The 22,329-nt window shown below is 38.7% G+C and overlaps 1 protein-coding gene across 5 annotated transcripts in view; it reads left to right on the top strand.

Moving 5' to 3' along the window:
- The window catches only part of LOC126094464 (solute carrier family 2, facilitated glucose transporter member 1-like), a 574,417-nt gene extending 553,776 nt beyond the window's left edge, over positions 1-20,641 (top strand). For all 5 annotated transcript variants that reach the window (XM_049908847.1, XM_049908848.1, XM_049908851.1 and 2 more), the window contains 8 exons: positions 9,857-9,955; positions 10,808-11,024; positions 13,574-13,707; positions 15,587-15,800; positions 16,258-16,445; positions 18,116-18,328; positions 18,727-18,933; positions 19,442-20,641. In XM_049908847.1, the coding sequence (XP_049764804.1) occupies positions 9,857-9,955; positions 10,808-11,024; positions 13,574-13,707; positions 15,587-15,800; positions 16,258-16,445; positions 18,116-18,328; positions 18,727-18,933; positions 19,442-19,585 (1,416 nt within the window). In that variant the 3' untranslated portion in view covers positions 19,586-20,641. The remainder of the gene's footprint in view (positions 1-9,856; positions 9,956-10,807; positions 11,025-13,573; positions 13,708-15,586; positions 15,801-16,257; positions 16,446-18,115; positions 18,329-18,726; positions 18,934-19,441) is intronic.
- Positions 20,642-22,329: the final 1,688 nt, after the last annotated feature.

The following is a 22,329-nucleotide window of genomic DNA, read 5'->3' as shown; positions in this document are numbered from 1 at the left end:
TCAAATAGCATAATAAAAGTGGTGTTAACTGTTGGATCTCGTATCGCCGTCAGTGCAGAGGGAGCAGTATCTTCCAGCTCGCTTGAATAGGTCGACTGTGTAGACGAAGCGTACCATGGCTTCTGAAGGACGAGTGTTATAGACCTCAGGCCACGATTGGTATTGTGGTTGCTACACTAATGAAAAAGCGTGTCTCCTCCAGACTGCATCGTTTATGCAGAGCATATGTCTCAGTGCTCCTCTCTGGTCTAACTTGGTATAATGGGCCACTTAAGTCTTGACATGGAGGTGCCGTTACTGTTTACAGCAATTGCAGCAACGCTCATGAACAACCAACCCATTGCTGAATAAGTTATGGGAAGGAACACCATATCTGTAATTACGCCCATAATGCATGACGTATTCCTACTTGTTGACTACATACGACATGACGATCAAACACGGTTATGGTCTGGTGACCAAATACAGAATGCACATCAGAAATAGCCATTGTCTGCCACAGATATACAGGGAAGATTGCTCTGGAGGGACGTACTCGTGTTTGAGATTGTGTTGTTGACTCCGAGAAGTCCATTTCAACAGTTGTGTGTGATCCACAGCATGGTTCTTCAGTTGGGAATACAGGCGGGGGAAGCCTACCCAACGCTAGCGCGGGTACTCGGCCGGTGGGCGGTCGCGTCTACGGATCCGGGTTGTCGCGGACCACGACAAACAAATGAGCTCTGATACTATAAGCATACACAGCAGACGTCAGCGTCGCAGGCCAGCGTGCGAAGTCCGACGGGGCAGTGCGTCACGGTGTCGGGCCCGTCGTACCCCACACAGAGGCCAACCAGTTCCAACCGGAAAGCTGTCGTGTCCAACTGCAGAATGAGCGATTACTTTCACGAGACGTTTGGAAGGACATACTGTCACGTTGCACGAGTGCTGTGCCGCAAGGAAGGACGACGACGACGTAAGCAGAGCCGGAGCACAAGCTCGGAATAGAGAAAAATGGGGAAGGAAATCAGCCACACCCTTTCGAAAGAATCATCCCGGAATTTGCCGTAAACTATTTAAGGAAATCATGGAAAAGTTAATTCTGAATACCGGCAAGGGGGTTTGAACCTCCATCCTCCCGAATATTAGTGCAGTCTGTTACTACTTTCCACCTCGTTCGGTCGGAACAGCTACAGTGGTATGCATTATGGAAACTTCTTGTGTTCGTATCTGAGAAAGATTTTTGATGAAGTTACTAACCTAGTTAAGTATCTGACTAGGTATCCAACGATGCTGTATTCGACTGCCATTCAATCACAGCTCTTCCTGTGTCTCTTAATCGTGGCTGGAGGTCCAAACGTAACAAGTGTTCTGAGTTAGTTCTCAAGTGGGTGAAAGGTAGATATATCACTACCAACAGGATTATAATACTCAAATCAATGTTTTATAAACCGATATGCTACTTGATGAATTCCTTGCTTCATTTGCAACTGTAGCACGTAGCCAAAGATGTCGTTCTACAGCTATTTAAAAAATTTGGAACTCCACCATTAGAAGGTGAAGGAAAGGTCTTGATTTAATTTTTTTATTTGTGGTTGCTCATCAGTCTTTTGATTAGTTTGATCCTTTGCAGCCCTGAACTATTCTCTCATCCAATTTTTTCTCTCACTCGTTCTAATTTCTCTTCCGAATTATTTCTCGAAGCTTTCGGATATATTGCAGTAACCATTTCCTTCTGCTACTAAGGGCTCTCCAAGTACCTTCTTCTCCATAGACTTTGTTCCTCGTAGACTTACTTCGCTATAGACTGTTTAGCCAAATTAAGATAGAAGTAGCAGGAGAAAACAGTTTCACAGAGCACTGAAAGACCTAAATTGAAACAAGCTACCTAGAGTGGACAACATTCCCTCAGAACTACTGATATCTTTAGGAGAGCCAGCCATAACAAAACTACTCCACCTGGTGCAGAAGATGTATGAAATGGCGAAACACTCTCAGGCTTCAACAAGAATATAATAATTCAAATTCCAAAAAAAAAGCATGTGTTAGCTGTAAATATTAACGAACTATCAGTTTAGTAAGTCACGATTGCGAAGTATTAACGCGAACTATTTTCAGAAGAATGGAAAAACTGGTACAAGCAGACCTCTGGAAGGGATTCCGGAGAAATGTAGGAACAAGCGAAGCAATAATGACTTTACGACTAGTCTTAGAAGATAAGATAAGTAAAATGAAGGTAGCAGGGATAAAATACAGAAAGTGAAAGATTATACACAAAACTTGTGCAGCAACAAGACGTAAATTGCAACTGTCGTAAGGAATGAAAGGTTCAGAAAGGATTGAGACAGAGCTGTAGCTTATCCCCCATGTTTTTCAATCTGTACTTTAAGCATGTAGAAAAAGAAACGAAAGAAAAATTTTGAGAAGGAATTACATTTCAGGGGAAAGAAATAAAAACTTTGAGGTTGCGGATAACATAATTTTGTCATACGCAGCAAAGGACTTCGAAGAGCAGTTGAATAGAATGGATAGTGTCTAGAAAGGAGGATGTAAGAGGAACATTAACAAAAGCAAAACAAGGATAATGGAACGTAGTAAAATTAAATCATCCAGTGCTGAGGGAATTAGATTAGGAAACGAGCCACTAAAAGTAGGAGCAAAATAACTTACGATGGCCGAAGTAGAGAGGATACAAAATGTAGACTGACAATCGCAATAAAAGTGTTTCTAAAGAAAAGGAATTTGTTAACATCGAATGCAGATTAAGTGTTAGGAAGTCTTTTCTGGAGGTATTTGGCTAGAACGTGGCCTTGTAGGAAAATGAAATGTGCTCGAAGAACATTTCAGACAAGAAGGGAATAGAAGCTTTTCAAATGTAGTGCTACAGAAGAATGCTGAAGATTACATAGGTAGATCATGTAAACAATGAGGAATTGGAGAGAAAAGAAATTTGTGGCACAACCTGACTAGAAGAAGGTATCGGTTGATGAGTCACATTTTGAGACATCGAGGGGTCACCATTCGAAGGAAGTGTGTGTGCGTGGAGAGGGCAGGGGAGGAGGTGGGCGGATTATAAAGAAAGAGTAAAGACATGAGTGGAGGAAGCAGGTGGAAAAGTACGAGCTTGCCGTAGTTATTCGGAGACGAAGAAGCTTGCACAGGATAGAGCAGCGTGGAGAACTGCACAAAACCAGTCTTCGGACTGAAGACCACAACAGCTGCAGCATTTAATCAGAATGGCTATAACAACCACGAGTACAAACCTTATCAAATCCATATGTCACACGGAGCCTAAAAGTGCTTCTCTCTGATGAACGCTTGTTTCTATACTTTGGAGTTCGGATCGTCAGTGTATCTCATCATGTTCTGAGCGTAAAGAGTGACAGTTTAGCCTGTTTCGGAGCCGTGACTGCGAGTATAGGCAGTTGGCTAGTGAGCACAGAATGGCAGGCTGCACGCCGTGGGACGTACGGCGAACCGCGCCGGAACGTCGCTTCGCCATTTGCACCGGGTGATTGGCAGATTGTGCTGTGCACACAGATAGCGGCTTATCGGCGGCCCGCAACCACTGTTCGAAGCCGCCCCATACGCACCAGTCAGACCAGAGTCTCCCTGCGGGTGCTCTGAAAGTGCTTCGTGTGGGACGGCAGGCATGCCTGCCTACCTACCTAGGTCTCTCCTTTTGAGCTGGCAGCAAGCAATGCGGGGTCTGCGCCACAGCTTCCGCTGCGGACGGAAGAGCCCCAGATACGGGAGCAACGGCTTCTTGTGGAAGTACGGGCCGGCGAATATCCTGCCGCTTACACACAAACGGCGGCTAAAGGAAATTAGACAGAGCAAAAGCATGTCACCGACCTGCATCTTCTTCTAAAAAACGCATTTACGGAGATTCCTTCAATATACAGTTTATTTGCGCATCGAATCAGTAGACAGTGCAGTGGTTGCCCATATTCGTGATGTCTTTTTGGTGGATGTCTTCTGGCTCCACATTAAACTGGGCGATTTAACCATTATTGTCACAGTTATGCAGACTGTACGATATTCTACACAGAATATTTTAATTGGGACCATCATCATCATCATCATCATCATCATCATCGTCATTATCATCATCATCATTAGCAGCAGCAGCATCTGCACACATCAGGCTCCGGTTGTTCCACCTACTTACAGAGACTAATTGCAAGTCCTTCCATCTGGTTTTGTGTCTCCCTATCATTTATGAATCTGTTGGTTTGTAACGATGTAGTATTTTTGAAAGTCTGTCATCCTCCACCCTATTGATGTCCTCCTTCGATTTCTTTCATTTACAGACGTTAATCCTAATTAGGATGGACACCAGTGTTCACAAATAATGAAGGGTGCCAGAACTAATACAGACCACACCAAATATATCCGAATCGAGAGGATATACAGAGCTGTGGTTTTTACTAAACTACTCTCTCTGATTAAAAATATCCGGACATCTATTAGTGGACATTAATATGGGGTGTGTCCAATCTTCGCCTTTATGACGGCTTGAAACCTGCTGGCGATACTTTCAGTGAGGCGTCAGTATGTCTGTGGAGGAATGGCAGCCCTTTCTTCCTCAAGAGCCGCAACTGGAGAAGACTCTGGGGCCTGGAGCGAAGTCGGCGTTCTGATTAATCCAAAACGTGTTAAACTGGATTCATATCTGGACTCTCGGCAGGAAAGTGCATTTTAGGAATGATATTGTCCACAAATCTTGGCCTCGCAGGATGCATCGTCTGCTGATAGAAACAGTGATCATCTCCGAATTGTTCCTCTACTGCATGCCATTCACAGAGACCTCCATTTTGTTTCTCAGGCCTTCATCCACAGTCTTTTAATTTTTACCGACTCGATGAGCAGCCTACAAGCTATCGAACGAAGTGACACTCGTCACCCTTTGGTCTCTGTTATTCATGACCACCTCTCTGCTTGGCCGTACCGCCTGCTCAACTGTATGAGTATTAACAACATTATTTTATAATTTGATTCCCTTGACTAAATCCGACCACTTTTAATGGGCCATTTTTCTTCTGTGAGTAACTTTGGAATCGCGTAACTGATGATCTCACTGTTTGGTCCCATAAACCCTCTCGATTAATCAGTCAATCGTTCTATACAGCATGCAGTGCACAATGCTGTAAAATTTGTTCATATGCTTCCGCTTTTAGCGTTTTCTTAAACGCAATGAGTGGACCACACCCTAACTACGAAACACACTTTCACACCGTAACACTATCTCCTCCGTACTTCGCTGTTGGCAGGTAACCTTATCCAGGCATTCGCCAAACCCAAACCCTTCCACCAGGTTACCACAGGGCACAGGGTAATTCATGACTCAGATCACTCGTTTCCATCTCCACTGTCTAGTGCCGTCGCTCTTTGCACCACCATAACTGTCGCTTAGCTTTGACTCCAGAAATGTGTCTCTGTCATACAGATTATTCATGGAATTAACTTTTTCCATTACTAACCTGTTGTATTGTAGCTAATTGATAAAGGATATTACTTTCTATGTATACGCAGCACATTTCACTCGTCTACATTGAGATTCAATTGCCATTGCCTGCACCATGCGTCAATTCGTTGCAGATCCTCCTGCATTTCAGTACAATTTTCCATTGTTACAACCTCTCGATATACTACAGGATCATCCGCAAAAAGCCTCAGTGAACTTCCGATGTTATCCACAAGGTCATTTATATATTTTGATGCAGCTCTCCATGTTAATCCTGTGCATGCTCCATCATCTCTGAATACCTACTGCAACTTAAATCCTCCCAGTCTGCGTACAGTATTCGTCTCTTGGTCTCCCTCTAAGATTTTTACCCTCACAATTCCTTCGAATACTAAGTTGGTGATACCCTAATGTCTCAGAATGTGCCCTATGAACCTATCCCTTCTTTTATCCAAGTTGTGCCACAAATTTCTTTTCTCCAGAATTCTATTCAGTGCCTTCTCACTAGTTACGTGATCCTACACATCTAACATTCAGCATTCTTCTATAGCATCACATTTCAGAAGCTTCTATTCTCTTCTTGTCTCAACTGTTTATCGTCTATGTTTCACTTCCATATTAACACTTTCGCACCGGAGCTGATTGTGCTACGTTAAAATAATCTGCACACAATCTTCTATTGTGTGTCCGCAATAGAGTTTACCAATTTTTGTACTTTCGTAAGCGTTTCTCGAAGCGATTCGTTGCAAGAACTTGCAGAACCTGTATTTAGTGTATGCTGCAGGCTCCAGGAAGCTCCACGAGTGTGTCGTTGCTACAGGAATCGTCCTAATTAAAGAAATTCGTCGTCGTTGATGGAAACATCCGAGTAACTGGGTCGTTCAAGCCGCGATGAGTTGGTCAAGGTTCTCGATAAAGGATTGTTTACAGAGCAGAATTTGAGGAGTTGATGTTGGGTCGCGAGCGAATAAACCAACTATTTCTCGAGTTATAAGCTTGACAGGATTTTTGCGCTTCCTGTAATTAAAGTTGTATTGACTAACGTTATATCGCCTCATTTCTGTGGAAGCTACCTTAATAATTTTGAGATGATAATGTGGGACTCGAGACGTTCATGATCGCAACAGCCATAGTGAGGCGAAGTCACCCTACAGATGTTCATCGCGAAGTCATCCTGCCAGCAGGAAGGACTCACGTAGCCAGAACAATATTTGAAAGTTTAGACAAAAACTTCATTCCTTCATTTTTTCAGTGAACGGGAAAGTACGGTTGAGACTGTGTACCTGGGTGAAAATTAGTTGTCACATTATTAGGGACGTAAAGTCTCTAATAAGTCTAGACAAAAAGTATAAAAATCTTCCACCGTTTCAGGCTGTAAACAGGTACGAACAGAATCACTCTAAAAATAGGAAATGTTAATGTAATTTTAGTGTGCTAATCCCCTCAGCTGTTTTATTGATAACATTTAATTCACGCGATCTATTTCGAATTCAAACAATTCCATCTTTAGAATTGCTTGCTGCAGTCCAGCTCGACCGAAACATGAAGTGATCCAGAATGTAGTCATACCAAAAATCTGTAGTGATATCTACGAATGTGGGTGCATTGAATGTCATCAGTAAAACGACTGAATGGATTGTTCAACAGTTTGTTAAAGAAACAGCGCTGAATGCTCCCAAGGTTTCATCCATGAAAGTGAATCGCGCATACACGTACATAAAAAATTACTTGTTTCTATTAGTGCAACTCTTTATTTTGGCTTTGCTTGGTGCAGACAGAAGCCAGGTGGCCCTTCAGCCTACGTGAGTTTAGGCCCGGACATACCTCGTTGCTGTCGTTAGTTGTGAAAATGGTTTCAATTAGCCCGCTGCCAATTAGCGAACTATCCAAACTATGACACTGCGGGGTATCTCCCGCATTATGTAGACCCCTAGGTGATTCTCGCGCCAGTAAATATCTCAACGGCAACCGAGAACAGCGTACACCTAAAATCCTGCAGTTGTTAACTGTAGCAGGCGTGCCTAACAGAGCGGCACTAATTGTAACTGTTAAGTACTCTGAAAGGGCAAGCGGTTGACCGCTTTCGGACGGCGTGTCGCCAGTCGGGCACCCAAGCACGAGCAGGTTATTTCAACCCGTTCGACAGAGAAAGACGAGAAGAAAGAATAAGAAAGATAAGACTGTTCGCAGACGCTATAGCTACGGAATTTTGAGGTTACGCTTTGGGTGTGCGAAAGTCCAACAGTCCACGCGTCAACTGCAGCGGGGACAAGCACTTACCAGACGACACAGCTTGTCGCTAGTTCGTGTAGATACTGAGATTGATCCGAGTTGCTCTCTGCTATCAGAAACTCTGGCGTTCCGGAAAATACGAAGTACTCATGAGGGGAACGTAGTAATTCACTGATCTCGTTTGCGATGATGAGGTTTGTGTTCGTGATTTCTCATTGGTAGTTTTTGTTGTCATTAACATACATGCGTGAAACTACTAACGCTTGAAAGAATCTTGTGATTTCCTTAAATAGCTCAAGCCAAATGCCGGAATGGTTCCTTTGAAAAGGACACGGCCGATTTTTTTCCGTATTCTGACCTTGTGATCCACTTCTAACGACGACATCGACGTCGTTGTCGTCGTTTACGTAGTTGTCGCTGCTGAACTGATAAGCAAGACTAGGTAAAAGAAAGCGCTATAACAAAATTTTGCTACGACGTTGCTTCCACTGCTGCGTCAAAACCGCTATGCTCACAGCGGCATCAGTCAGTAAGTAACAGCGCGATCACAAATTCTTCTCTCTCCTCCATCTGCAGGAATTCGAATATGAACTACTGCAACTATTTTCATCAACCTAAATTTCATACTCTGTAAGACCTCAAATGACTTGGGAGATCAGTTGAACAGAATGGATAGTACTTGGAAAGAGGTTATAAAATTAAAATCAACGAAAATAAAACAAGGGTAATGGAATGTAGTTGAATTAAATCAAGTGATGCTGAGGGATTTAGACTGGGAAATGAGACACTGAACATAGTTGATGAGTTTGGATATCTGGGCAGTAAAATAACTGAAGACGGTGGAGGTAGAGAGGCAATGACTGGCTATGACAAGAAAAGTGTTTCTGAAGAAGAGCAAATTTATTGACATACAACATAGGTTTAAAGTTTGAGGAAGTCTCCCCTGATGTCATTTGTCTGGAGTGTAACCTTGTATCCATGTGAAATGTTGTAGATAAACACTTCAGACAAGAAGAGAAAAGAAGCTTTTAAAATGTGATGCTACAGGACAATGCTTAAGGTGAGATGGGAAGATCAAATAAATGCCGAGGAGGTATTGAATTGAATTAAAAACGAAATTTATTGCACAACTTGAGTAAAATAAGAGATTGGTTAATGGGACACATCTGGAGACATCACGGAATCTGCCAGTGGTCTTCCTTTTGAGCTACTTAAACTCTACTCTATAGGCAAGTGGGTTGAAAATATCAGTACTGAACATCAGCTATGACACTGGACATAATGATGATGTGACATCATATGTGCACACACTGAAATAGAATAGAACACCGATGATGTTTAATTTGTTTCTGCATTGTGTTACGGAATGTAGGTTGTGGAGACAAAATGATCTGTAGCCTACCCTAGCACCTAGATCGGGTTGGAAGGTGACAGTTTAGTTGTATGTTGGTGAAGCGAACAAATGTGAAGCCATGAGAATAACATTTCCTGTTATGGGGCATGAATTAGAAATGCTGAAGACATTAAAAACAATAAGAGCTTAATGAGTGGTTTATGCCCACCGTTCTGAAGACTATGTGGCTGAAAGAAGGTAGATGGGTATCAGTACATTCAAAAGTTCATTAAGGACTGTTGATTGCCTCCACTGTGTCTCTTTTTCGTCACTGTCCTTGGATTTAGCACTGTGTAGCCACCAAGATAGCTACTGTTGCATTTTGAAGATAGGAGACACAGATAAAAACTCAGAGGTGGTTCTTGTCAAGCATCTAGATGTCCTATTGGAGTTGCACAGTGTTCAAAATTCAGGGGTCAGAGTTTGCCACTCAGCTGGACACTATTTTTATTAGTTCACATCAGCTGCAGAAATAATAAAGAAAATTAATAAAGGAATGGAAGACAGGTGTGTGAGCAAAATTAATCAGATATATTTGCAAGAAATGAAGTACGTAGAATACTGAGCACTGACTGTTAATTATTTCAGTCATATTGAACTATCCCAGCCCTATAGATCATGTTGAATAAATTTAGTTGAGAAACAATATTTTGCAGAGCAAAGTTATTAGGAAGTCACAGACCAGATGATTGTTTAAAATACAAATTATTTTACTTATAATGCGAGTTAAATTGTCTTGTTTTCATGCAGTTTGAAGTGTGCTCACCAGCTGGTTTATGTTGCAGGGATTCAACGCTCGCCTCGCATTCGCCATTGCAGCGGCAGCCCTAGGCTCCTCGTTCCAGCATGGGTATAACACTGGAGTCGTCAATGCCCCACAGGAGGTGAGTACATTCAGAAATGAACCTGTTTAGATCAATGTTGCTAAGATGTGTATGAATCTATGAGGAGCACACCATTCACAGCAAACAGTTGGCCAGTGAGTTTCTTTTCAGTTACTGAAATACAGTAAAAAGTCACATATGTAACTATACAGCAGAGCCCAGAGAGAGAGCGAGAGAGAGAGAGAAGGAGAGAAGGAGAGGGAGGGAGGGAGAGAGAGAGAGAGAGAGAGAGAGAGAGAGAGAGGGTGGGTGGGTTCCATTATTATTGTGGTAATTTTATATCAGTATTAATACAGTATTTATTGTCTTTTTCAAGAGTGCACATAAGTTACAATAAAGGAAACCTTAAAAGAGGTCATTCAGATGGTCGACTATTCTTGTCTAACTAAGTGGAATATGATAGATTGTTGCGCTCACTCTACAATTCCACATAAATATTATGTGATAGCCCTTACTTTTTCCCATTATGAATCTAATAGGAAAGATAGACACTAATAACCACAGAAAGTACTCCATGCCATACTCTGTTCAGTGACTTGTGAAGTACATAAATATAGCAAAGTTATCCATCCATTTACATTAAAGTACATGCATAAATACTAATGTAAGTGAGGCAGTCCCACTTAATAAAATATTCTGGGTTATTATTCCATGGACAAATGAATTTCTTCTTTGGAGAGACTCAGTGTTTCATCAACAATTATTTCTTCTCCAAAAATTCATTCAGCCTTGGCACAGCAGTTTGGAATATTTTAATATGTGTGACATTTCTAGCACTGTGAAAGTGTACATCTCACAAGTGAGATAATGTCAATAGAAAACCTAATGTGTAATTTGTGTTGTTGCATGCAGCTCATCGAGACATGGATCAATGAGACAGAAGAGGCGCGGACGGGCCAGGTGGTGACTTCGACTAAGGTCACTATGATCTGGTCCATTGCAGTCTCCATCTTCTGTGTGGGTGGCATGATTGGTGGCGCAATCACTGGCATTGTTGCAGATCGCTTTGGCCGCAAGGGTGGACTTCTGCTCAACAATGCACTTGTCGTCGTTAGTGCCCTACTGCAAGGTACTAGAGCCATTCTGATCACCCTCCCTTTTTTTAATTATTAATGTGCTACACATGCATATTTTCCCTTCCTATTCTTTATCTTCTAGCCATTTTTTCTTCTTTTTGTCATCACTTGATGCTGTTATTTTATTGCTCTGCTCTAGAAACTCTTCTCATCCAAACTTCCTTTCCTGAAAACATATGTCTTTTGGATTCTTGTCTCCTATATTATTTTTTATTGTCTGTTTTAACTTTGTGGATTCAACTTCTTTTTATTGTGGACTTCTTGTGTATTTTGTTTGAAATATTGCCACTGATTCAATTTAAATGTTGAACTAATATCACTTTATATTGTGGCAATTTCTGTAGATTTTATGTACATTGTTTTTATCTTCTCTCAGGCTTGTGCATTTGTCAGTGTAGATAAATGTTTTATCAAAATTCTTCTTTTTTTCAGTATTTCCAGCTTTTCTAATTTATAATATGCTGGAAGACATTTGACTACACTGAAGCAGTTTGGCCTGTCTATCACGCACTGATGACTTATTTTTGCTTTGTCAGGCAAAATATTTACACATAAATGTTCACACTGCCTCCTAAAAGCTTTGCATTGTGTGTGCACTGTAATTTAAAATCATTTTCATATACAGCTTTCTTGATATTTTTTCCCAGGATAGTTACACTTTTAAAATCTACTTCATTATTTTTTTCCTTTGGTCTCCAATATTTTAGCACAAAAAAATTTGCCCTTATTTTTGATGACAGACAAACTAAAAATCTTGGACTCTGTACTACAATCTGTTGTCCTGATGAGGCGTTATTAGGGTGTAACAAGTCATCGATAAGATATTGAAAATGAAATAACCCATTCCCAAGAAACCTTGAAGCAGCATAGTAAGTGTAGGGTGGCACAATTAAAAGTAGCCCACCTGTCTTTTGAATGCAAATGCATATTTTGACTTCTGTAAGAGAGTAAATAACTGCAACAATGGACAGTTTTATGCAGTAGTCGGTTGTTAGCATTTTTCTGTCAGCATTTCAGCTTATTTCATCAGTATAGTTACACGTTTCTCTTTATGAATTGCAAATGACTTTATCAATATAAGAAAGAGTTGAAATTGTGGAAGCATATGTGAAAGCAGGTTCGATTAAGGAAACCTGCCAAATTTTTTGGGTCAAGTATATGGATAGAGGACCAACAGCATAGAGAGCAATACAGAGTCTGTATAAAAACTGGCACACCTTCAGATCTGTGCAAAATGTAAAATAACAAAGCCTTCCTTCAGTTAACATAAAAAAAGTTATTGTAGTCGTTGGCTAAAGAATTATTCAGAGCCCAAAGAAGTCTATACATAAACTGGCCCAACAGGTGCAGGAAAGTAGGAGGAGTGGTCAGCAGATATTGAAAAGTCTTAATTTGAAGCCATATCGTACGACAGCTGTTCAGCAATTATGGGAGAATGACAGCTGGAAACAGGTAGATTACTGCACGTGGCTTCTGAATAACATTAATGATTGATTGTTTAACCATTTCCATTACGTTATGAGTGATTAAGTATGGTTTCATCTTTCTGGTCATATGAATTCATACAACATGAGGTACTGGGCAATGGAGAGCCTAAAACTATATGTCAGCAACCACTCCATGATGAAAAAAATCACTGTTTGATTTGGTACAGCAGTAACACACATCACTAGACCAACATTTTTTGACACTACTGTCAACACAGTTGCATATATGGAAACTTCTGATACATTTTGTCTCAAATTACTAAATATGAAAGATGATACTGCTTCTTTCTGAAAAAATGGAGCAGCATGCCACATATCTAACATATCCCAAAAATGAATCCATGATGTCTTTACTGAGGAAAGAACTATCAGCAAACGTTTATGGCCACCAACTTCGCCAGATGTAACATGTGATGTTTTCGTGTGTGCAGTTGAAGAGCACAGTCTATGAAACAAATCCACGTACAATACAGCAACACAAAGACAGTATCAATCATGAAGTTGCTGCCATCACTATCTGAACTTTATGCTGGTTGTATCTGAATAATCTTAGACATCTATAAATGAATGTTCCACTGTATTTTTCATTGTAAATAAATGATAAGTCCATTTTGGCTCCTCATTTTTGTAATTTCACTGCTTTTCCTTTATACTTACATGGGTTTCTTTTATCTGTGCCACCCTGTATAACTGCAACAAATAGTCATGTTACCATTTACCTTACCACTATATTTTTCTATCACATTTTAATTACTATTCATATAATTTGCATTAATTCTTACTCTGTGAAAATTAGTGAATCACATTTTCCTTACTTATTTCATTAGTAAAATTTGTTAAAATTTTCTGAAGTTTGTGGTTTCAATAAGGTCAGTTTTCCTACAGTGGACTGCTACCCTTTTCTTCCATTCCAGTTTTAACTTTTATTGTATTTCACTCTTTTTAATAAAAATGGATAATCCTGGACATTAGAAATTTTCTTCACAGTAATAGTTTTATTCATCAAACACACTAATAATGTCTATATTATTAGAACCTACTTCTTATTTTTGCAGGGTGCTCAAAGGCAGCAAGTTCATATGAAATGATCATCATTGGCCGGTTTCTAATAGGAATCAATTCTGGACTAAATGCTGGTCTCACACCAATGTACCTGGCAGAGATCTCTCCACAGCACCTCAGGGGTGCGGTACGTATAACTAATTACTCTTCCATCCCACTGTTGCTCCATACTTATTTCTGAATGTTCATGAACATGAAGAGGAATAGTATCAGAAGGACACGTATGATAGTGAAAAAGTTTGTAAAGGTCAATCTGTATGTGAACTTTGTAAATTTACAGGCTTGGTTAAGTGCAGACAATATACTACACTAAGTCAACAGGAAAAGAAAAAAGTCCACCAGTATGAGAAATACAAGTAAAACTGTTCGAACATGCGTGTACTACTGACAATACATAGACCATTGCATTTATTAGTCTCTAAATGGAGAAGCAAATGAATGCAATTAATTCTATTTTTTACACTTATTACACATAAAATAATCCTAGTGATTCATACAGGTTATAAGTGAAGTTTCAAGCCACAACAGATTACTAGTGGACAATTCATGTATGTCTGACATACTACTGAGAAGCATTCTAACAACACATATGAAAGTAGACATGCCTTATCCACCACCAACCACTGCCATAGATATCCAACAATTAGTAATTTTTCCCCACAGAACCAAAATCTGTGTACTGGAAGGAGGGCAGAGAGGTATCAGATTGAACAGACGGCACATACCATGATACATAATATTTTTGCCATTGATTTGGAATGGTAGCAGAGGGTTTGTATCTGACTTCATAGGCTGAAATACATGCAGATTAAAGTAACATATTCAAGACTGGGTTTTTGAACCTTCAGACATTTTCTTTGTTAGGATATGAAATAAAAAGAGGAGAGAAGATGGAAGAACAGTGGAGAAAATGACTTTTAAAATGATTATAATGTTATACTGAACATTTTTTGTTATTTGTGCACCAGTAAGATAGTTTTTCATTTAATAAGGGTTTGATCAATGATACCTACAATTTGTTGTGCATCTCCACATTTTAGTATTGTACTAGCTGCCTAAACTAGCATTGCTTAGGTATTCATTTTGCCAATTTGACATGTGACAAAGGTAAACATTTCCTTTCATTTATTATTACCTTATACAGTATGCACTCCTGCAGTAATCTTGGTGTGGGATGGTCCTGGACAGTTTCTGTATACTGGGTACAGCTCTCTTGTGTGTCTACATGTCTATGGCAACACCTCTTCATTGCTCTACAGATGTCTATTGTTTTTGCCTACAGCCATTTGCACTTTTCAGCTGTAAGCTCTCAAAAGCACACCCAGTGTCAGGGATTTTCTCAAGTAGACTCAACTGTGGGAGCATCTTCGTAGTAATTTTGTATGATATATCTTCTAAGCTATGGTAGATAGGTGGTTCTTACACCCACAGTAATTGTTGCAAGGAACCAGGGGATATGTGTACCAAATTTGGTTGAAATCTGTCCTGTGGTTTAGGAGGAGATGTGGAATATACACACATAAACACTTACGTACATCCTTTTTATAACATGTATGGATTTGTACATTACACTGCAGTTGTCATATAATAAATAAGGGTTTGGCCTTACCATTCTTCGTTCATCCTTTAACTGAGACAATTCTTTTTTGAGTCAAGAGTTCTGTTTTTTCTGTGTGAAAATGGTTTATCTACCATCATGACTGCATAATAACTGCAATGGCAAAGAAGCTATTATTAAACATGAATGGTTGTTGATCACTCTGGGCATTATATATACCCTAAACAGGGATGGTTGACACAACCACTAGCTTGTTGCTGGTGATAGCCAAAACTCTAGATCTGATGCATTTGCTCATGACACAAAATAAGATGTAGCATAAGTTTCCGTTCATTGTGAAAGCTTCATTCAGTTAGTTTTGTTTTATAGCAACCTAATTCTGACTTTTTTTTTTCTTAAGAAGAAGACAGTCTGGAAACTGGCCTACAACAAATGTTTTATTTTACAGGTTGGTACTGTTTACCAGTTGGTGATCACAATTTCAATTTTAATTTCTCAAATACTTGGCCTGGAATCTGTCCTGGGAACCAGTGACCTGTGGCCTCTGCTATTAGCACTGACCATTGTGCCTGGCCTCTTCCAGTTGGCAACACTGCCCATGTGTCCAGAAAGTCCCAAGTATTTGCTCATCAATAAGGGACAGGAGCTTGAAGCACAGAGAGGTAAGATACGCAGTCCATGGCAGGACCCATAAAGTACATTTGTGTCACAGAAGCCACATTTTAAGCAATAAATTACTGCTGCAATAAATGTGTTATTTGGGGAAATCAAAAGGTTATGGAATTTTATTGTGGACTCTGGATAATCTGTTAGGTACAATATTAAGTTCAGACTCTGTATTAAAGATTATGAGCTACAAATGAAAGCAAAACCTATGAAAGTTTTATATATAAAAATAAATTTTTCTTTGTAATTGAGTTTCAGTACATATTGGCTTAAAGTACAAATATTCTCTGGAAAACTCAGTTTATTAGTTCCACCGCAGATCACAGAAGCTCTGAGGTTTCATTAATCACAATTTTGAAGCACACCAAAGCAACTCTGAGTGTATTGTATTTACTCTTATTCAGAATATCAGCAAGTCAGTGGTATTCCACATGGTACTTTTTCCAATTCCAGCTCTTACTTGGTTGCGAGGTACAATTGAGGTTCATGATGAGATGGAAGAAATGAGGAATGAACATGAAAATCTGAAGATGGTTCCGAAAGTGACTTTGACAGAGATGTTTGTGAATGCTAGCCTTCGTATTCCACTTGTAATTGCCATGATGGTGATGATTGCTCAGCAGCTTTCTGGTATTAATGCTGTAAGTATACTTCTAAACTATGTTCTTACAGTAACTTAATTTTACTGCAGTTCCTTTACTATTAGATTTGTTCACTACATGTTGAGGCTATGTATAAAAGAGTGCTGGTGATACGCTTAGTCAACAATCCATGGTTAAAATAGGAATGGCACTACAATTTGCTGAAAAAAAATCTTCTGGTTGTAGTGATTTGACTAGATGAAGTAAACTCTGCCAAAAATGTGAGAGCAAATTGTAACAACATGTGTCTGTACTTTTATTAAACTAGGATGTTTCATAAGCATCTTGAGAACAGAAATGAGGTTTAGTGTTTTGTGCTGCAGGTTTTAGTCTTGTACTTTCTGTGAGGGAGTCCATTGGTGAGATTCGTGAAGCAATAAAGGAGCTACTATGAAAATCTTTTTCAGATAAACATCAATTCAGGCTACTATAAAACTATTCTTTACCAAATGATGAAATTTGTTAGCTGTAAGAACCTAACACTTGGACAGTTGCTCCAGAAATAATATCTATTGCCACTCCTCCTCCCTTTCTTTCTTTAGCCTACAATATAACCTATTTTTCCGCTTGCCAGCTTGATTAAAAATAATCCTTGAAGGTACTAGAGGCAATATTAAAATACAAAATATAGCTTTCAATAATGCATTAAGTGTAAAAATGGGGCAAGCATTCCATGCTTTACAACAGATGGCCTGGACAGAAATGACAAATTGTCTGTCCATAAGATGTTAAAATATTTCCCTAGCAACCTCCTGAAATGCCTATTGCCAACTTTGTCACAGTGTACGATGATTCCATTAATGACATTTCAAAACTTACCAACTTTTATCCCTCAGTTTGTGAAACTAGTCTCATGGAGTTCCACAGTGATTGCTGCCCCCTGGTCAAGAACAGAGATATGCTGTAAATCACTTCAGTTGAAAAAGAAGAATTTCACAATTTATGCATGTGTGTAGGTGCAATTCTACATTTGCTTCACATGAGGGAATACCTATATTTCAACATCATTTCCTGTGTTTGTTCTTGGGCACAAAGTAGTGGTAGAGGCCTGATCCCAGTGTTGTTGTAGGGCACTTCCCATTCCTATAGCTGCAGATTAACCAGAGATACGTAAATGTTCCAGCCTCTTCTCCTTAATTAGTTGAAGTCGATCAACAACATTCTAACTGTCCAGCATTTGAAATAGTCTTTCATAATGTATATGTTGAATCATTTTTATATATACTAAAATACGAAATAATTTCTGTATACCAGTGTCAAGTCTGTTGCTATAATGATGCAGGTGGTTGGAATTGTTTGTGGTTCAGGATACAGTTGAACACAGCATTTCTATTCTTATGTAAAGCTGCACAGTTATTTTATACAAGAAATCAAGGTTTCATTACCTCCATCCCCACCTCCCCTATAATAAACAATAGCTTTCCAAGAACATCAGGCTCAATAAAATTACACAAAGAAGAACTGAAAGAAAATAATAGGATTTAAATTTCATTTCCATAATCAGAAGAGCATTAACAGTCCTTTGCACATAACAAGCTATAAAAGGAAATACACATAAAATAAGTTAAAATCAGCATATATGTTTTCTTTATAAATCATTATTGCACAGTTCATACCTTTACTTTCTCAGAAATTTTTTCCAGTTATTATCATGAAACCTTACATTTCAGGTGATGTTCTTCTCAACACGCATCTTCACCATGGCACAGCTGAGCAAGGAAAATGCCCAATATGCAACTCTGGGTATGGGATCTATCAATGTACTCATGACAGTGGTGTCCTTGGTAGTGGTCGAAAGGGCCGGCCGCAAAACATTACTTCTGATAGGTTTCTCTGGAATGTGTGTGGTGACCATCCTCCTCACAATCTGCATTGTATATGTGGTAAGTAACAAAAATATTATGCAGACTTCAGGAAGACACCCCGAGAACAAAATTCAGTTAAAAATATGGATATTTACAGCTGGTTATCTCTGTGGTTTTGTTGCTAATTTGGTTAGAAATCATAAGCATAGTCGAGTGATCAACTAAGCTTTACCAGATATGGAAAGCCTGAAATAGGGGCTCACACATCTTAACAAACTAGATAACTCTTAACAGTGTGGGTTTCCTGTAATTAATTGTCCACACCTGTGGCTTATTTGCATTCGGTACCATATTTACATAACCAGTTTACCTCCAGTATGAAGTATTAATACATGGCTATAATGTTTTTGTCTTTGGATATTAAATGCTACTCTTCTTGCCTTCCTTATAGCAATGATTTTCTTTTCTTCTTGCAGAAACCAGGAGTAATGTGGCTGTCTGTGATATCAATCATCCTGGTGATTCTGTTTGTGGTAATGTTTGCTGTTGGACCAGGATCAATTCCATGGTTCTTGGTTTCTGAACTTTTCAATCAGTCTGCGAGACCAACTGCTACAAGTCTTGCTGTTGCTATCAACTGGACTGCCAACTTCATTGTGGGCATTGCTTTCTTACCCATTCAGGTAACAAATCTGTCAGTTTCTATACATAAGTAGCATTTAAAGAATGACTGTAGAAGCACAGAAACAAAAACTGAAGAAATATTAGATATATAGACTTTACCATAATAAATTTTTGTTCTCCACATACATTTCAGTTCAGTTACTCATAACTTCATGTGTGGCCCTAGTCTGGAACTATATATGGCATTCAGATTTTAGTAGCCTACCTAGATATAGGAAAATTGGTTGTTTACTAACTTTGAGGACAGCAGGTTGATTGATTCACACAGAAGAGGAGAACTATTGGTTCCATAGACTTCAAATTTTTTGCTTTTCTGTGTTTGGCTTTTGCCCTGCTGCTCCAATTCAGGTTGATAAACAGTTTTTCACATTTACATTTCCTTGTAGTCTGCATTTGAGCTGCAATTGATTGTATATTTTTGGATTTGCTATGTGATAGTTTTAGTGTCATATTGTGTGCTTTCATATTCTAAGGAATTATCTTACCCCTTACTTTTTCATTTTGCAGGAAGCAATTGGAGGTTATGTGTTCATCATATTCGTCATACTTCAAGCACTGTTTGTGCTATTTATTTATTTCAAAGTACCTGAGACCAAGAACAAGACCTTGGAGGAGATTACAGCAATGTTTAGGCAAATTTCATACAACTGAGCATCATCTGCTGTGAACAAAAATGATCATGAAGACACTAAGTTCCAGTGATCCTGTGAACATGATGACAGTAGACTGTTATTTATGAAATGTACCATTTTGTGTTGAAATTAATAAGCAGTAGGAATCATGACAACAGCAAGCACAGATGCTGCCAGTTTCTTTGTAAAAGACTGTTACCAAATGTGAGGAGAAGGGCAACAGTAAAAGATGATAGAAATGATGGTACTGTTATTACAAATTCTCAGTTTGGGTAGAATTTTGTTGTGATACTATAAATGTAAATCGCTGAGAGTAGAAAAGACTTTTCCAAGTGTAATGACAGGATGCACAGCTTTATAGGAAACACATTCACAACATCGAAGCATAAATAAAAAGCAGCTCACAAATGAGGCTTTATTTTACTTTATTTTCAGTCAAGACATCTCACTGCTGTGTGCAATAAGACAGATCATGTACAAATAATGTGGGAAATGGTTTATATTGTGCACTCATGACAAAGTTGGATAGGAATTTACTGCTCAAGTAAATGCAAGTCATTAATAGGTAGGCTGATAAAATGTACAATTACTTTAGATTTTGTAGCTTTGACAAAAATTCTCAGTCAATACCATTGTAAACCTTAGTTGTTAGTCATCTACATTCCTCTCCCCAGAAATAAATTGCTGTTTCATTAGTAAAAACGTTTGGAAGCCTCTGCTTGATATATAGTCATTTTACCCCTCATGACATCAAGTAACCACATTATAGTAATATATTTCCATGATGGAAAAAGATGACACTTCAGCTGCAGGATAGAAATTTTGTCAGCCTATCTACAGGAGCTAAGCAGTCACTTTGCTTATAAGAGAGGAGTCACCATAAAGCAAGTATTGTCAATATCATAGACTGAACGTATTTATACTCTCAGAGAAGAGTTATGGATCAATGTTTCACATCATAATACTCATATGTGTAAAGAAATACTCATTTCTATGCAAGTTTCATAGACATTGTAAAACATAAAAAAACTGTGTTGCAATTACATCACAAAACAGAGAAAATTGTGTAGATTTCATGTCAGACTTAAAAGCTTTCTCAGATGAGTGTTTGTAGTAGACTGTGTTCTTTATAGAAAGTTGTAAAGTTGTGTTTTCAGTACATGTCATAGCACAATTTCAAGCCAGCAAAACAGTTTGTCACAATATTTCAGAAGCAGTTGCAGATAACAAGAGTGACCATTCTCATAAAAGAAACAAATAATTGCCATTCTTTTGTCTGATACACATGAATGTACAGACAACATGAGAAAATTACTATGCACAACCATTTCATTCAGAAATTAGTACAGAATGTTTCAGATACATTTTGATGAGCAACAAATCTTGTCATGTAAAGGAACAGAAACAGGCTGTAGTGTATTAATTAATCAAAATGACATGTTACTGGAGTTTGTTAATTTATAACAATAATTGTGTAAGTAGATGTAACATTTAATGGTGTTCTGTGCATATTTTATTTTGTACATATCAGTGCCATTTGTATATGTTTTGTAAATATGTAACATAGAATGTGTAGATATAATATGCAATGTAAAAATGCTTTTGATATATGTGTAATATATATGTATTTTATGATAAATAGATTACAGTTTTTATACAATAAGTTTTATTATTCTGTTAAACAAAATACTATTTGTCCCAAGGGGTGTTTTTCTGCCAGTGTATTAGACAGAAACAAAGTCTGTAACCGAGTTGCAGAAAAAAGTTTGTCATTTAACTCCAGCACCTGGCAAGAGCAGCCATACCCGGGGCCAAGGTGGACTGTACCCCCTCCCCCCCCCCCTCCCAAAAAAATCCCTCAGCTCTCAGGGAAAGGAATAAATATAGTGTAGTAAGGTGGTTTTCATTCAAAAAAATAATTTTCAAAAGAGGCAGTATTACACAGGTTTTTAACAGGGTCAGAACTGGATTTTTGTTTTACAGCTACTTACAAGTTGCAATTCATCTTCCAAAATAGTAAAAATACTCCATATCTGCAGATCTAGCCCCCCCCCCCCCCCAATCCGGATTATGTCATATACGTTGTTGCTCCTATGACATCATATCATGCTCATAAATAGTTCACCTTGAACCAATTTATGAGCATGATATGATGTCATAGGAGCAATGATGTATATGACATAATCTGTTACCAAAAATTCATTTGTAACATACTTGAAAATGGCCTAAGGCCAAAATTGTATAATCGTACAGGAAATAAAGAAAATGGCAGCTGAAGGCTTCAAGAAATCATTCAAAAAATTCATCGCAGCTGTGGACCCTATCGCATTGAAAATTATAAACTCAGAATTGTCTCTCTGGTGCCTTTACCTTCCCTAAAGCCAAACTGATCATCATCTGACACATCCTCAATTTTCTTTTCCATTCTTCTGTATATTATTCTTGTTAGCAACTTGGATGCATGAACTGTTAAGCTGATTGTGTGATTATACTCACTCACACCTGTCAGCTCTTGCAGTCTCAGAAACTGTGTAGATCATATTTTTGCTAAGTCAGATGGAATGTCGCCAGACTCGTACATACTACGCACTAATGTGAATAATCATTTTGTTGGCACTTCCCCAAATGATTTTAGAAATTCTGATGCAATGTTATCTATCCCTTCTGCCTTATTTGTTCTTAAGTCCTTCAAAGCTCTCTTAAATTCTGATTCTACTACTGGATCCCCAGTCTGTTCTGAATCAACTTCTGTTTCTTCTTCTA

Source organism: Schistocerca cancellata, chromosome 8, assembly GCF_023864275.1.
Source record: "Schistocerca cancellata isolate TAMUIC-IGC-003103 chromosome 8, iqSchCanc2.1, whole genome shotgun sequence".
NCBI lineage: Eukaryota > Metazoa > Arthropoda > Insecta > Orthoptera > Acrididae > Schistocerca > Schistocerca cancellata.
The sequence above is the reverse complement of the archived record's forward strand: the minus strand, read 5'-3'. Positions and strand labels throughout refer to the sequence as shown.